The sequence below is a fragment of the Acanthaster planci genome, linkage group LG17 (genome assembly GCF_054643075.1).
Source record: "Acanthaster planci isolate LZ-2023a linkage group LG17, COTS_SCS, whole genome shotgun sequence".
Taxonomy (NCBI): Eukaryota; Metazoa; Echinodermata; class Asteroidea; order Valvatida; family Acanthasteridae; genus Acanthaster; species Acanthaster planci.
Window position 1 is genome coordinate 10,363,488 of NC_141793.1, and position 17,938 is coordinate 10,381,425.

The 17,938-nt window shown below is 41.5% G+C and overlaps 1 protein-coding gene across 3 annotated transcripts; it reads right to left on the bottom strand.

The window, feature by feature from the left end:
- Positions 1 to 813: 813 nt before the first annotated feature.
- LOC110973447 (protein white-like) lies at positions 814 to 15,795 on the bottom strand. Of its 3 annotated transcripts, none has more exons than XM_087148323.1 (21): positions 15,504 to 15,585; positions 12,606 to 13,065; positions 11,471 to 11,739; positions 11,283 to 11,331; positions 10,658 to 10,844; positions 9,711 to 9,782; positions 9,364 to 9,465; positions 8,791 to 8,957; positions 7,920 to 7,991; positions 7,570 to 7,672; positions 7,341 to 7,421; positions 6,605 to 6,642; positions 6,309 to 6,414; positions 5,897 to 6,028; positions 5,293 to 5,385; positions 4,910 to 4,970; positions 3,697 to 3,774; positions 3,490 to 3,595; positions 2,610 to 2,710; positions 2,333 to 2,406; positions 814 to 1,926 (listed from the first exon to the last, which is right to left on the bottom strand). In XM_087148323.1, exons 2-21 carry the CDS (start codon positions 12,752 to 12,754, stop codon positions 1,813 to 1,815), a joined length of 2,154 nt encoding a protein of 717 aa, XP_087004449.1. In that variant the 5' UTR covers positions 12,755 to 13,065; positions 15,504 to 15,585; the 3' UTR covers positions 814 to 1,812. The 3 variants fall into 3 exon arrangements, 2 of the variants coding, with proteins under 2 accessions (XP_087004449.1, XP_022079982.2); XR_015428226.1 differs by having other exon boundaries at positions 1,860 to 1,926; positions 3,734 to 3,774; XM_022224290.2 differs by lacking the exon at positions 12,606 to 13,065 and having other exon boundaries at positions 15,504 to 15,795.
- Positions 15,796 to 17,938: the final 2,143 nt, after the last annotated feature.

Below are 17,938 nucleotides of genomic sequence, written 5' to 3' on the forward strand. Positions count from 1 at the left end.
CAGACAGCGCATCTAGGGCGCAAACCAGTATAGCTGCCACATAGACAAGAATGATTGAACCACCCACTTCAAAAAATCAGTAAAAATACAAGTTTCTCAGGCGTTCAAAACACATATAAATTTAAAGCTAACCTCCTCACCTTTCATTTTCTTTTCAATTTTCACTGAAGCGATGAGTTTTGAAATTTTTTCTTCAGAAAAAATCACCCCACAGTCATGAGGCCATCAAGCCCATCGCCAAGGAAAATTGACAGCCCACCTTCACTCTTTTGCCAAATCATGATTTGGAGAGGCCCGTTTCAGAGATGCAAGCTGGCAATCCTAGGCCTGCTGGTAGATTCCACCCCGGTCCAACCTCTTGACAAACCCCCACCCAGTTCACGGCCACAAAAATGCTGTACTAGCAGGGAAACTGAATGGTGATTTTGTCCGGCCAGGTATTTCTGGGCCTATTTGCTGGCGCAACTCTAGGTGCGTGAGCACGGTGGTCAAGCATCTCACAGCCTGAACTTTCTTAATTTTAGGGGGCATGGTGTGGCCACAGAAACTATATACGGGTGCCAAACTTTAAGTTTCTGGAGGCAGGCCTAATATATAAACATAACATGGTTTCAGATTGGACAGTCGATGTTAGTTCTTCGAGGTGCTGGGTGTTGACAACCTAGTAGTTCCCGAAGCGAAGCCTGTCATCTCCCAATACTGAGGGTAGACTGTCCAACCGAAAAAAAATCCATGTTAAGTTTGTTTTACTACACACCATAGGCCTACATATTTTTTTAATGATATCTGAAAATAAAAAAATCACCATTATAATTTGTTTCCAAGAACTTTTATTTTGTTCCTAAGCTCGAAACATTAACACTTCATCCTTTTCAATTTACATTCACTTTACACGCAAGAATGCATGCAGATGAAACCACGCGTGCACAGTACATCCGTGCGTCAGTTCCTGGATTTGCTGCTACTGCGCATGCGTTTATATCTGTCGCCCGGAGAAGCCGGGCGACAAAACGAACTACCAAACAATTGCACTTAATACAGCACGACATACATGTTATGTTTTTATGTTTATATGCTCATTATAAAAAAATATTATTTAGTGGTGGCAATTAAGTTCCAGGCTGCTTTGAAAGTGCAACGTACAGCAGGCCTAATGACTTCTCGGCACATCTATCAGGTTGTCTTTATTTTGTACACAGATTTTCACTTATTTGGGGTGATGTTTCTTTGTATAATGCCATGTCCATAATCATACGTCTTTCCAAAATATTGATGTACGGTATATATCTCTGAAAAAGAGCTCTACTCTTTTTAGTAATTCAAGTATCACCAATCAGTGATTAGTATTCAGTATCTGATGCAGCATCCCCTTTTCCAAATATCCATGGTTAGGAAATTTTGTGATTTATACGTCATCTGCACTTCTCAATCCCCCAGTCCCAAATTTAAACCACTGCTGAAGCAGATATAAATCACTAACCTGGCCCCAATAATGCACTGAAGATGTGAGTGAACCAATTAACAATTTACACAGTTGCAGTTGTACAAACGAGATAACGTCACCTGGATTTCATTCCAATTGTGGGACTTGAGGGCGAAGTCGTGTTCTCTAAGTTTAATGAGGTACTAAAGTCCAACCCGCAGGTTTTATGTTTTTTCTGAATTAATTCGTCGGAAAGCTGTCGTACTAATATGGTGTTACTGACAAATGTATTTTGCTTATGTTTCATGTCCATAACACGTTTCCTTTGTCGAGACCTTTCCTGCTACTCTGGTAGCTCTGAGAAGTCAGACTTCATTGAGTTAACGGCTTCAACTCTTGATGTTGACTTGTCGCCTGCAGCGGTACAGAAGAGCCAGAAATGCCAACAGGCGGAAGCCAACGAATAGGATGGCTAGGCAACACAGATCCATTAGGAAATGACTCTGGGGGAAAAAAGAGAACATCAAAGCGTAGGCCTTAAACTGTTTTGTTTAACTCCACAGTGTATCTCGACGAGCAGAATTAGAAGCTATTAATGCTATTAATGCGGCGATACAAAGCTCGTGGACAGGTGGTACGCGCGTTAAGTGCGTCTTCGACCAATAAGGTATCGTGAGTTGCCAAATGCACGCACGCGTCAAGCTGAAGCATGTGCGGGGTGCGGTGCTACCACAGTTATGGCTTCTAATCTGATTAGTGTATACCGTGTGTACCACAGTGTATACCACTTCATGCAGTGTTCCTTTAAATGTATACTTTGTTTTTATTTTGTTTCTCGTTGCCTTGAATTTGAAACACATTTTCGTTTCAAAGGGGAAATTAAAGTAAGAAAGTTCACGTGCCAAATACCTCACTAAACGAGAGCGTTTCCAACACCATCTGGCCGTCGTCAACACACGGCGTGGTCCAGTTCACTGGGCACTCTGAAACAGAGATGTTTTGCGACATGATCACGAAATAATGTAAACTGATTTTGCGTTACTGCTCAATCGAATGATTCCTTTCGTAATAAATCTGCAAATTGTCGTCTCGATAAAGCTCTGTAAAATATTCTGATGATTTGTTGGAATTTCATACTCGACCCAAACTACAGTTTTGTTTGCAAATTTGTTTTCAGTAGTCGTACCAATGTCGTCTATCTGTGACCACTCATTGATGAGCAATGCCTCGAAGCCAAAACGAAACCAAGACAGGTAGGAGAACCACCCCAGCCAGACGGGGATGTCTCTAAGGGAACAACAAAAAAAGGAAGGAATTGCAATTGAACTTTCTTAACAATCACACGGTGCTCAGAGTAAATTGTTATCAATTTCTATTTTAGACAGAAACCATGACGGCAGCATTAGGATAGATATTGTCATCCAGCGTCACGTTGTACTTGATTAGCAGCTATCGCTCGGAACCGCTCCCCTGTCTTCAGGCAACTGTGAACTTTCTTATATCTCCCACTGATAGAGTTTGCTTCCCCAACGAGAGGAGGCCACCTTGCGTGCACTACGATCATATCAGGCAAGAATTTATAGCATTATACCTAAACAGACTCGTTTCAAGAGCTGGATCAGTTCACAACTTCTCCCCCCCCTATTTAAAAAAAAACCGCAGGTTTCCTCCGTCCCAGGTGATATTTCTGAAACTTTATTGTGCAATATAAAATTATTAATTATCAAATCAGCCTTGTGCGAGAACGGAATGTCAGATTTTCTCAAACTTGGTGAGAAAATGACTGCAAATCAGTACTCAACAACAATTCTGAAGGCTCAGCGCGATGAAAAAAAAACTACACTGTAAAGACAAAAAGAGAACATTTTGAGAGGGGAGGACGCATCCCCCGGGGTTAAACCAATCAAAGGCAATTTTGGACGGCCTCTTTTTGGACTTGGCCCATGGTCAAGAAACTGCAAGTTACAAAACTTCTCTTAAAGAGATAAAAAACTTTGTAAGATAGGAACAACTGAAATATGTAATTTTTAAAATGTTATTCAGCATAAAATTTGACTTGTACTTACCCAACATTGATGAAAAGGCCGCCCAACAACATGAAGGCGAAAGCGAACGGAGGTGCGATCGCCAGTGCCATGGAGACGGTACGGCTGACAGAAGATAAGAAATACGCTTACGGAAGAAAAGAGAAAAGAATCGTTAGCCAGCAGTTAAATACCTAATTAAATCAATTAAGTGGTGAAAAGTAAAATAATATTAACATGAGATTATACCAAAGGAAATAGCTGTGCCGGTGGACATGCAAATTACCAAGCAGGCTGTGAAGAAATTTACCGCAGCCGGATACAGACCTGAGGAGTAAATAAGTTTCGAAAACTGGTGACAAGTGAGAGCAATATAAACTGCTTTCGCTGATTTGCTCGCTTTCTGTTGCAAGTATGTCTCGGCAAACGTAATGTGCCCACTATGCAGTCGTATGCAGTCGGTGCATCTACATAATATTATGAACCTATGAGGAATCAACTGTTACGTTGAATAGAAATTCTCCTTTTTTTTAATTCACAAAAAAAGCTTAAATATGACTTTATCTGTTTCAATAGAGTTTGAAAGTTAAAGGTCACGCAGCGAGCTTCCGGAACCCTCGAGCGGTCCTCCTATATATGGGGATTTTACGCTGGACCGTCCTATCACGTTCGACAATCATGTTGGGGTTTTACCTTTGTCTTCCTCAAGTAATATTTAGGAAAAGTTAAATTGAGATATGTAAAAAACGAATTTTCGTAACGACCTTTCACTTCTGGCGATATCGTACCTAGGTCTCCATGTTCATGCACGTTTGTTTTCACTGCCCGTGCTTACGTGAAAACGAGATTATGCAACGTTGCAAAGATTTACCTACTTGCAGTCGGTGGGTTCCATATTCTGTTGTTGACATCATGCAGTTGTTGTCAGCAAAGGTTAGATAAAAGATTAGAATCTTTCGTATTTGAAGTAGAATATTGCTTTAGATTTACTACTTATAAATTATAAGCCTGTTTAAAATATTTTGATCTGTTTTTATTTCGGTTTTTACCGACGGACTACCATGAAATTTCAAACCGTAAATATTCAACTGTGCACGAAACTGGCGCATTGCACTGTTCTTTATGTATTTTAGATTTTCGGAAGTGATGGGTCAATTTTTGGCAGGATATTGTTTGGATTTTTTAAGAAGTAGCTGGACGAAAAAATATTACAAATTCTAAAATCTTTGCACTTTTTTTCCTATCCAAGGGTTCCAGAGGCGCGTCATCACGGGTCAACTTTCAGGCTCTATTCTGTTTTCATAGAGTTACTACTAAATAATGGCATGAACTCAACCTCCTGTAAATCTAGAATTTGACCTTTTATATTCCAGTTGAATACAAATTGCAAAAGTTTATGCTCGTCAAAATTTAATCTCTAGTTATCTGAAAGGCAATTCTAATAAACTTTATCCGTCCTTACCAATCATCCAATAGGGGACCGTGACAAGAATCAATGGAAGCAGAATTATGTGGACCGGAATCTACAGAGAACAACAAACGAGCAAACAAAAACAGTCATTAAAAACAAAATCTCGTGGAGTTAACGCAAATTGAAATAAAACGACCAGAGTGACGAATGCTTGAATTGATCAGTCATCTTAAGTTTACAGTCAAATTTCATCGCAATAACTTTTGATCTCCACAATCAGATTTGAAAATTAGCAGGTTAAAAGGCAAATTTGGTTAGAACGAACGCTTTTCCTATTTTATTTTTCCATTTTTTTAATATCTGAATATGCCATTTCTGATGCTTCATCTTTGTACTGAGACATTTTTTAGGGAAGAAACGAAAGGTCCATGTACCTCTGTGACGAACTTGGCAAGGAACCAGGCGTCCACCCTGTACATGCCACTGTAATGCTCTCTCTTCAGCAGGGCAATTTCGTTGGGTATCACCTGAAACGTAAAGATGACCACTAACATTCTGAGACTCGGTCCTGCGGATTTTTTCTGTTAGACTTTCCAAACATCGTCAAAAATAAATAGGACATCCAATGAGCCTAAAGCGCGACAAAGAGAGGACGCAGGTTTCCTAATTGTAACGAAGTCTCCTTTGGTATAGGAAGTGCGCTTCCACTGGTTCGCAAACGGTTATTGCGTTGCGCGGTTGCAGTCGTGTAACTACCAACAAAAATGAATACATGTACTCCCGACTAATATTATGGCTCATTTTCAGCCGATTAGGGTGTGCTTCTGCTCTAGGTAGATTGACGGGTAAACAAAAAACAATGTCGGTACGCATTATCACAAAGGTATTGACATTTGAGACAAATGTGTGTGGAACGTTTGAACCAAATTTGAATCGTGTGACATCTCGGTGTATAACTTTAAGCATTCTAAACCGTCTAAAAACGTCTTCAGCTAAAGGTTAACAACGGATATGCCCTCCCACCTTTTTTGGACATACCTGGACTGTCGTGAAAGTGTTAGCAAATGCCGAGTTGGACACCAGCAGAAACAGGACACCGGTGATATTCTGAACACCGTCCTGGTCAATCTTCTCTTGGAGGAACACAAGGCCTAGTATGAGTCCAAGGGCCTCAAGGAGGGGAACAGAAAACAAGTGAAGGGGACAGACAACAAGTGAGGGCAGTTTGTATTGAAATAAATAAATAAATCAGATTGACAAATCACAGTGACTTGTGTCAAAATGTCAGGCCAGGGCAAAAATTAACTCTCGTCGCGCTCAGACCCGTTTACGTACTGCCTCACGATAAGGTAAAAGGGTATCAATATGCCTTTTGTCGACACAGAGTGGTTAAACACCATAACGTTTGATACACATGTAGCTGTAGCAATTAATTGCGATGTATACTTACGATTGTCTGCACAAAACGGATCTTTGACATCAGAGGCTCCCGCTTGTTGCCCAGGTAAGCTCTCTTAACGCAAGCTGTAAATTGGCGCCACCAAGAAGCCTTGTATCTGCGACCAAAGCATCGAATTGAATACAAGCCCAAAGAGTACCTGTTAAGGTTTAAAAGTGACTATGATATCAAAACACGTGCTCTGACTTGCAAAGATTTTCTACTCAATTGACAAGTATTGTCTTATTTCAACCGATAATCAGATGAAAGCTCCCAATCAATTGAATGCTTCACACTATTGTACTTACGGAGAGTGGGTGGCAATAAGCGCAGATTTATCTTGCTTCTGTATAAAATAGTACACAAATACATCATTCATAATTGTACTTATGAAGGGTATTAATTTGTAAATTTGTTTTGGCAGACGTCTATTGAATTGTAATTTATCCTTCTGGAGGATTTGCTGCCAACACGAAATAAAATATTTTACCTCGTTTAAATGACTTAGTACGAGATAATTATCTACATGTACGTCATTTAAACGAGATACTAGGTCGTTTAAATGAGACGGCTGTATTGTTTAAACGGGCTTCTAAGTCGTTTAAACAAGATACTATAAGTCGTATAAATGCGGTAACTATGTCGTTTAAACGAGTTTTTTTAAAATCGCGTTGGTAGCAATATGCTTCCGAAGTATACCGTCTTGACATTATGCTACAAGTTTAAATGAGTTCCTAACCACTTTCCGGTGTACATCCGGAAATGATGTTAGACCCATTATGAAAGGATTCCTACACATGTAACATAATGGCGTCACGCTCTTTTTACATGCGCGTTTTCCTCTGGCAGTGAGGTGCAATACAATCCATCGAGTTTCCATATACAGGAAAGTGTAAGTGTAAAAAAAGTGACGTCATGTTTTACATCTATTGGTAATTTAACCGGGATTCTGAGGCCTCGTGAAGTAAAAAAAAAAAGCTTAACGACTCTTCTATAGAAAAGACACTATAGTGGTATATATGTTAATATCGACAGCCGTCATACCGGGTTCTGAGTGCAGTACTGCAAGATTTTCTCTTTAAGGACGTCATTATACGGCGACTTCAAGAAAGCTGCTGTTACTTCCTGTAGGAATAAATTGTAGTTTTCTAAAAAGTAACAATTTCATTGGTATTCTTAATGCAATAGGTTAAATTGGAAATTGCAAGAAAGCCACGGTTCTTTTAATTTTGCAAGACATCTAAGCATTGATATGTTTTGTAAAACGTTGTACCTGGACTCTCCGCCGACACTCCTCCTCATCTGAAGGTTTAATCGCAAGGGTCTTGATGAAGAAGTCGGCAGGACTGTAATTTGGTGGACACGAATAGCCCAGGCTGAAAGTGCAAGGTACGATATTACAATCAAAGCGAGAGTGGGTTCCAAACACACTCACAGGCTGTAAACTAATAAATGAATCCAGGCATTTGTGGGTTCTTAAATACAACATTCTTCTCGGATCACAATATGGTAACTCAGGATTGATTTAAAGCTGCTCTTTTAGTGTTGTACATTACAAAATTAATATAAAGGATACTGTAACAATTTAAGTTAAAAAAAACACACATTACTAATCGTACCTACCATTCAAAAAAGGAAACGGCGTCCTTAGGGCTTCCTTGAAATGCAACGGCACCTTCAGCTAGTAGAATCAATCTAATATTCAAAACATGAACACAATCTTTAATGACTACCTGAGCAACACATGAATCGTACATAGTGTATGGCTTTAGAAATGATGCCTGCATGTGGACATAAAAAGCACAATGGACCACTTGCTAAAACCAACATTTATTGAATAACTTTTTGAAAATATGGTCATTTATCATTACCCTGTCTGCTAGTGCTACAATTTTCTTCTGATTCAAAGCCGGTTCATTTCAAGAAACATGGAAGGCCATGCAACAATGGTTGTAAAATGGCTCAAAACGACAAGAAGACAGGTACAGTACATGTACATGTATGGACACAAATAACCTGCCACATGAAAGCCTGTACAGACTTTCACACGGCTAGACAAGGCGGAAACAGTATGCCTAACAGCTTCTGTGATGGGGCACAAAAACTACATGAACATCTGTACACTCAGCAAGTCCTTTCAACATGCCAGTACTTATCCTATCACAAAAATGGTTTTTGTGAAGAATATTGGTACTGTAGTTTAAAACGTGTGAAGAAGAGCTATAGTATGCATATTTATAGGATCAGTGTCCTTCTTTATAGATTGCCCGGAAAACAATGAACAGCAATCAGATGTGGCACAATATTAATCTTAACTTTTTTCTTTTGTTTTTTAGTCTGCAGCGTGCAGGAAGGTGTCAAATATAAAGACAAAAAAGAATATCACTTGTTACACAATGACTGCTTTAGTTGCCTTACATTATAGTACATGCAGAAACTCGACTGCTCTCTGCTGAAACGAAGAAAGTGTACTTCCACCATATATACGGCTAACCTGTCGAACAGGCGGTACGTCGCCGACGCGGGCTGGTGTATGGTGCACATCACCGTGCAACCCTCCCTGGCCAAACGCGTCAATGTTGACACTACGCTGTGAGCCATGTAGGAGTCTAGTCCGGTAGTGGGCTCGTCACAGAACAACAGGGACGGGTTGGTTAACACCTGAGAGGTAAAGAAAAACCTGATTACTTCGATCCAATAAAGATTCCTCCGCGAAAGTGTAAAGTAAGGGAACAAAATGCATTGATAATTCAGAATAGCAAGACTACAGTCTCTGTAGGAATATGCTAGAAGCTAAAGATTTAAATTGGGACGCTATAGAAAAGTAAGTTCCAAGGAATGAAAGTACTTAATTGAAGATGAGAATATCCTTACGGAACACAAGAAAAAAAATAGTAACTTGACTGCATGTTCTTTTGTTGTAAACATTTACAATAAATTCTGTACAAAACGAAGCAATGAGTGGACGGCAGGCTCTACATTAGTTTATAATCATTTACACCGTAAGGTGAATCTTCTGACTTGAATTTTTCATAAGAATGAGGCTCAAAATCCTCACACTACGTACCTCAGAGGCAAAGGCAAGTCGTTTTCTTTCGCCTCCTGAAATTCCGCTTATACTGCGTTGTGCGTTGCCGATGACAGTGTCAGAACACCCGCCCAGACCGACCTAATGAAATGGATAAATCACAGCTTTTTGCCGGCAATGAAAAGTCAAAAACTCTTCCTGATCGCCCTAATTTTACGTTATAATTAATTGTAATCCCGGCAACTCATGTGAGGAATCAGTAAAGTGCATGAGCATTTTCTACAACTGAAAACATGACTCAGCATTCATAAAACGTCTGCGACCGTAACTGCAGATTTCTGTCGTCATTCCTTGTGTTGATAACTTGACCCCGTAAGTAGGCTCACCAAGCGAATAACTTCGGTCACACGTTGCCGGCGCTCTTCTGTTGAGAGCGACTTATCCATTCTAACCGAAGCCTGTAAAACACCAAAATAAAAACTACACTTTGTATACATACGTGTACTGAAACCTGTTAAAACCATTCAAGAAGTGCATGCACTTACCGAATACAATGTACAAGTTAATTCTTCAAATTACTCGAAATGGATTCTACTAGCTACTTATATAGCACTGTTACAAAATCCTGTTAATTTATGATATACCTGGCAACCATGAGTGCAAACATTTTTTTCAATATAAAATGTACGGGCAGGTGAGAGCAAGTCAACGGTTTCCTCGTAAATACGCGCGTTTTACAATAGTGGGCCCTCAGGAATTTGCAACGCGTTGGCCAATCACAATGCGCGAAATCTGTCTACCAAGGGCGTTTATGAAACGAGTGGCTCAGGCTTAGTTTTTGCTGGCTCCAGCCATTTGAGGAGACTCCATCCATGCCGACTGCCGCCAGTGTGCGTTTGGAAATAGCCGACAAATTTCCCGCGTTGTGATAGGCTAACGCGTTGCAAAATCTTGGAGGCGCACTAGGGTGAATCGGCCCTATTACTTTATTTGAACTTGCCCATAATACGTCCCTTTCACAAAAATGCGCCACCAAGAGTTTGCAACGCGTTGGCCAATCACAATGCACGAAATTTGTCGACCCAATGCTCGTTTGGATAGGGTTGACAAATTTCGCGCGTTATGATTGGCCAACGCGTTGCAAACTCTTGGTGACGCATTATTGTGAATCGCCCGTATTAAAATTCATTCGTAATTACGAAGGCCGCCAAGCTATTTTTGTAAATTTAGATTTCAATGACTGAGGCTCTTACCGTAAAACACACTAAAAAAAGTTTATTTGTTTAGAGGACTGACAACCACCCCACGGTGATCATTATATGTCCTACAATACCTGAAAAGTTAAGTGTTCCTTGACCGTCAGCCATTCCTGGAAGAGGTCATGCTGCTGGACGTAGGCCGAGATTCTAGCCAGAGAATTGTCCGCCTCGACGCCGTTGACTAGAATCTGGCCGGTCAGGGTCGAGAAGCCCGCATTACGACAGTTCAAGGCATTCAGGAGGGACGATTTGCCGCACCCACTGAATAGCGCGTGGAAAGGAATCTTTTTTACAAACTGTAAGAAAGTGTTCTGTCCCATTTGTCTGAACTCTAAACGCTAAATTCACCTTTGACCTCTACATGTTGAGTTTTGGAATAAAAAAACCCAAATCACAAGAAAGACAGTTTTTGCTAATAGAATTAAATATTCTACGGGAACCCGAACAGTATGAATATGAACCATCTTCAAGAAGTTACAAATCTAACTTAAAGTTGAGAATTCTGTTTATTAGCTGAAATCTATAGAAATTATTTCACTAGATGAGCAAAATCTTTACAATAAATGTGGTAAAAATCTTCACAATCTCCCTTAAGGCAGGCCTGCATTTCTTCCACGAACGTTCAAAGTTAGGTCAAATCAACAATCAGCTTTTTTTCCCTATCAAAAATAGATATTTCTCTGCTGATCCTGGACCTACCTGGCACCCATGATCGCCGTTAACGTTCCCGGCTCAGCAACACCAGATACTGCAGGAAAATTACCAAAATTAATTGCAAATACGAAAAAATGAAACAGAGAAAATTGACATTTCCCGTATCGAGAAGGGTCAACATGAGTAGTTATGCATAGTCTGATAGTTGATTGTCTGATTTCCGCAACACTTACGGTCCCTCAGGATGACCCTCGCCCGCTCCTCCGGCTTCCCGCTACCCATGAGCCACTTGCATTGCTTCGGTGCTGGTTCAGCAGTCACAGTGATGCTGGACCAAACTAGTGTAACCGGTGCTGTCACGCCGGGCAGGGGACCCCGGGTTTCCGATGCAACGCGGATCTCGCCCGGCAGATCTGTCTCTGTGATCTCTGAGTATCCCCTTGACGAAGAGGCAGCTGCACTCGAAGCCAAACCCAACCCGGTATTCTCGAAGTCTGCCCCTCTGCGTGAAAAAAGAAATAATTGAATTATATCAAACTGTTGATTGTTTAGTGAAAGAAGCCACCGGTTCACGGTTGACCGATGAAGGTCCACCTTTCATGGTGATGGTCCAGCGCAAAATTTGGATGACACTCCTCCCTGAGTTGGACCAAGAGATCTCCTCCTTTGATTTGCCCTTCGCTGTTTGACAAAAGACAATGAAATGCACGCGTTGTTTCTAACAAAATGAACACTCTTCACCAACATTGCACTTTCAACCGATGAAGGGGTGCTTCTGTATACTGACCCAAGTGGGCATTAATTCAGCCATTGATACCCATAATGGCTACTGAACTGATCCAGTAGCCATTGGCATGGGTCCTTGTGTGACTTCGTTTGGGTGATATCGTCCTGGGGACTTAGTTGAGCTTGGTTTGCCAGCGTGTTTTTCGTGCTCAGACAAGCGGAAAAGCTCTAGCGTTTCGGCCAGTAAAACACTCCTACAAGAATGCAGTACCCCTCCCCGAAAACTGTTTTGGGAAAAGTTCAGCAAAATTCTCCCCCAAAATGACTACGATTGCTACCTCATGGTGCAGTGACTGTGGTGAAAATTCATTTCAAGGCAATGTAAAGATCGATAATAATGACACAACTGAATGCAAGGTGCTTTTATGAGATTAATTTGTATGTGGTTATTTGCATATAAGCAGCTTGATCCAAGGCCACACACTGAGCAGAGGATGCCCCCAATTCAAATACCATTTCGATTACTTTCGGTGACCAGTCAACTATTTTCTGTGGAGAGACGGTAGCGATAAATTTATAAGTGGAGTGATCATGGAGACCGGGACAGGACTTTCACTCTGCCCGCTCCGCAATCGCCCGGACCTGGTCGATTCCTGTGCCAAGCTCCTGAACAGCATCTGGCCATGCTGCCGGACGGATCGAATGCGGCGACTCGTGGCCGAAGAATCAGGCGACTTGCCTCGTATCTTGGTCCTCGTCGAACGTCTGGAGAGTGCTCCGGACTTAGTCATCGCGCACTCTCGGCTGATTCCCGTGACCTACCCCGACTCGCCTGCCAGCATCCTTCTGGAAGCGCTGTGCGCCCTCCAGTCGAAGCGAGGCTTGGGACTCAGTGAGCAATACACGGCCGAAACGTCGGGCTTCGAGCAAATCTTCCTGATGTGTTACGAATCGTCCCGGGGTTTCTTCGAGCGGTTGTCGTACCAGGAATACCCGGTTCTGACGCTGAAGACGGTCGGCGCGAACGTCATGGCGCACTGTGACTTTGCCGCGAGCTGGTTCGGAAACAGCCTGCCGCCCGGCTGGGAGTCTGTGTATGATGCTGGCCCCAGTACCAATTAAAAAAAACGAGTAAAAAGGGTCAGAATAAGGTCACAGTATATTTTTATGTAGTAAAGGGGGGGCACCAAGTCAACAATGTGACACCCCCCCACAACATGAAACAACCCAGACAGCTGTCTAGACAGCTCAGAGACCATCAGGGAGACCAACAATTGGTATATGGCAGGCTCTGGTTGGCCAGGGTAGCCTTTGTGTAAATAACCCCATAGGGCCACGTGGCAGAGAGATTAGTACGTATTCCCATGGGACCTAGCAAGAGGCTGGCTCTGGTGAAACTGATAACAGCCGAGGGGAGGTCCCTACCTCCAAGGCGACTAAATTAGGTTATTCAGCAGCGGGAGAGGGATGTAAGGTCTTCGCATTTGGCCGTAAAAATAATAATAATTAAAAAAAAATTACAAATGGCCTTCATTTGTTGACTGCCCAAGGACCTTTCACATTTGGCGATATCGTACCCTTGGTCTCCTTGTTTTTGCCGCGCTTTCTTGAAAACGAGATTGTACAACCTTGCAAAGATTTACCTACAAGCAGTCGATGGGTTCCAGATTCCGTTGATTTGACATCACGCAGTTTTTGTCAGCAAAGATTGGATAGAATATTAGAATCTCTTGTAAAAGTATAATATTGCTTTAATTTTACCGCCTTATAAATTATCAAAATGTGTAAGAAAAATTGATCTGTTGTTATTTTGCTTTTTACCCTCAGAATACCATAAAATTTCAAACCGTAAATTATTCATCCGCGCACGAGACTGCCGTGGTGCACTGTTCTTCACGTATATTAGATTTTCGGAAGTGAAGGGTCAGTGTTTGGCAGGATATTTCTCTTATAGGTCAGGTAATTTTTCAGTTTCTATTAATTGATATACATGTACTAGCAAATATTTTCCAAAGCCCTTTTTCCAAGTTGGATTTTTTAAGGAAAAACTAACGAAAAATTATTACACATTCTAAAATCCTTGAACGTTATTTTTCCTTTCCCAGGGTTCCGGAAGCGCGCCGTCAGAGGTCAACTTTCATGCTCTTTAATTGTATTTCAATATATTGTGACATTATACATCTTTATCTACCTTATGTAACGAATGTATTAATGAAAACGATATTAATTTTTCAAATTCAATACATATAGATATGAAATATCACCATTTCACGTTTACATTCCTAGTCATATTACGTATTTGTGGAAAGAATCAATATATGGACGCCTCTAGTATTTCCTAGTAGTGACCAATTACCCGTCTGAAAGCAATAAAAGGTTAAATTGCGCAGTAAAAAAACCGAGGTCTTCACTTGGAACACAGTCAGGATTTTTCCAGACCATGCCTCATAGGGTTTATGCGCAGGATGTCAAGTGGCGTTGTGTCTGTGTACCGTAACTCTTACCTATTTTGTAACCCCTTCCCTGATATCACGAATGACTCCAGGTTTTTACTTCGTGAGAATAAAGGGTGAAAAATGGGCTTTCGAGAAATAGCACATTATTCTTACTCCATCCCAAAAACATGCTTAGAAATCCACAATTTAATACACTGTACAGAGCTTCCTGGCGAAAACTAATCAACCAATGGAAATATGTGACACTTTATGGAGATCCAAAATTGTAAAATAAACTAAAGATTCGATTTTCAAAACAAATCGATTGTGTTCTTCAGGTCGCTATTGCGCAGTTTCAACTTTTCGGTGACAATAATTATTGCCATTTTAACCACGGAAGGTCAATAATTGAAGTGCCGAAGCTGGACACAAATACGTTGTAACGCTGAGAAAACACTCTTCTGTGGAATTTCCAACGGCTAAACGTAGACCAGTTCCAAGAACCCGTCAACAGTCTATTACAGATACCAGATCGACGGGTGTAATCGAAACCTTCCATACATACCAACAATGAATTCCAGGTACCATAACGCTGTCTGTGAGCATCGGTCTCTGCCTTGGAATCCTATTTTAAAATCGCAGCATGATTGCTAGCCTAAGAAAATCCTTCGGTGCCATCCAGTAAATATTTTCAATAAATTAGATAAGTTTTCTTCGAAAACCATTTCACGAGATATATTTCTGAGACCTTTTTACGAGATTTATTTTTCCCAATAATTCTCCAGTTTTTTCTTAGATACATTATTTCTATTTTTGGAAAACAAATCATTTTTACGAGATATATTTTGGATTCCGTTTGTTATTTAGACACATTTTTTCAACAACTTAGTTTGAAGAGATTTTTTCAAGTCAACGAACCTCACAAAAATATAAATCCAGCAAAAGTAGCCTCAAAAGTATGTCTCATGAAACGGGCTTGGAAAATAAGATTCGCTTTTTGATAATAATGTATTTGATTGCACTACAGGGCTTTTGTACTTGCCGTGTAAAAAGTTTAATACCCGTTTTGAGGAAAATACGCTAGCTGTTAAAATTGCAATCTTACCCATTGTTGGATGTGAAGCGCGGAACATTGTTGTCTTTCTTGACGAGCGGTCTCGTTTCATTAGAAGCCATTTCGTTAGAAGCTATTAATTTTGAAGTAATTTGTTGTACATCTCTTGGTAATACACGGGGTAAAGGCCTTGATCCAGGCTCAAGTGGAATTCCCAACTTGTCACAAGTCTCTTCAAAATTAAAAATCGAAAATGAAACGTTGGCTTACAACCTTCATCCACAGTGCCTAATTTGTCCCGTTGGTTTAACGCTGGTGTTTCTTCGTGTCCGTAATGCCATAATAAAAGGCTTGTATGCCATGAGTAAATGAACAGAATTGTGCGGGTCCATCATGTTCAGTTCAATGAAAACCACCCCTATCTGATAATGTCGATTAATCTTGATAATGGCATCAAGTTCCTGGTTGTGACTGGGACATGACATTTTAAAGACTGTGCACGCAATTGTTGAAGGAGATGTTTGGTCCAGCCCCATTGAAAGTTTGAGAGTCCGCTGCTACTCTCTAAGTGTCTCATGTAAAATGTTATCAAAAGAAGAAGAAAAGAATTGCCTTCTGTTCAAGATGCGATGTTCCCGCGTAGTTTTCACAGCATGGTGTTTTCTTTTGGTGGAGGGGGTGATTTTTCGACTCACCGATTAATTGTAAATTTCATAAAGTTTAAGGTGAAACTTTGATAATTATTAAATTGGAGTGAAATACGTGTATGAAATAATTATTTGATACTGTGACGCCGCGTCCTCCTCCTCGAGGCGCAGCGCGTAGGGCGGTACTCTGGAGAGTCCCTTAGCGGCTAGGGGACTCTCCACAGTATACCGTCCCCCAAGAAAGTTGGTCTTCGTCAAGATGATGGCTAATCTGATGGGTCGAAATTTAATGACGTAACCCGGACAGACCTGACTTGACATAAACTTCGCCTGGAAACCTGACTTATATACAACAATTAACAAGCGGCTGGTTTATTCATCAACGCACTCAACCAATACACCAGTAGAGGGTGTTATTGACGGGGAGACTGTGTGATTATACGTGACCGGACTTCGCCCAGAGCAGCGAACACCACAATTAGTTGTGGGCATCCAGTGCCGAATCAGGGACCTTGGCAAGTCTACGGGGCTTATTGTCAGGGCTGGGCTACACGCAGCTCACGTCACGAGATAGCAATCCACCCTTGCATCGACCGCAAGCTCCTACCAGGAACTACACCACACCACCAATTAGCCCCTCAACCTACCGAGCCCCTCAACAATACACGCACCACTCGGACTTCGGCACAGCCACACTAGGCTAGGTGACTTCGACCCTTGCACAGGATTCTCTACCCTTACCTGTACCTCAGGATCAGCCCTTGATCAGGACGACTAGGCCTAACCTGCGCGCACCTTTTATAGCTTCTGCGCTGCTCTGACCACGCCCGCGCACGCGCTCACGTGACCTGGCAGTGACTTCTGCTGCCATATTGCACAACGCACAAGGCGGAGCCTATGCGCTGCGTTTGCTTAACACACAGCTATGTGCGCCTAACTCCGCCTCTGTTACTGGGCAGAGCGCCATCTATAACTTTGCACCGTGCCTAGTGACTTGCGCCCTCTGTCACGTCACAATACTTCAAGTTTCATCATCTTCCAACGAAATTTCTGGCTTGCCTGAAAAGCGACCCCCCCTCCTGAATTTACCCTAAAATGACTAGCCTCTTATGGGTCCCACTGTCACCATTTGATGATGGACGTTGTCACTGATAAATTCATAATTATGCACGCAAGCGAACAAATGGCCTTGATGACAAAAAGTATGAGCAGGCCATTGAGAAGGTACAGGGTTGCGACTTTGATGATCATTTTCTCTCAGGTTTTCTGGCTTTGTTCATTTTTTTCTTCAGAAAATCCCTTCAAATCATTTCAGATATAGTTTGTAATCTAAGCAGAATTTTAGTGCTCTGTAAAAAGACTATATAATCGTGATTCTTCCAGCGTTGCTAGGCCTCGTATTTTGTTCCCAAACGTGATCCAGCAATTTCGAAAGAGGGCGCCCTCTGCGTTTATGAATTATTCATATTTTTTACCATTACCTTTGGTTACATAATAAGATATAAAAGTGAATATATTGGTTTAAGTTTGGTTTTCTTCAGGTTAATGCATTTTGTATGGGTGGTCCTAAACTTTTGCAAATGACTGTACAGTAATAGCAATTATGTAATCTTGAATTTCCCGTGAAGAAAACGGAGGCCATCATCTTCCCTGGAGTCAACAGACGGCGCGCTATTTCGGTCGGATTTTGCACTGTTTTCTATGGCCGCGTATGTGGTGTACCGGGTCCGACAGTTCCGACGTACCATCACTTACGGGCATAGTCCTCTCAGTAGATAGTTTCCTTGGAAAAACAAATTACTTGAACACGTACCCCTACCAAAATCAGTGTGGAGCAGC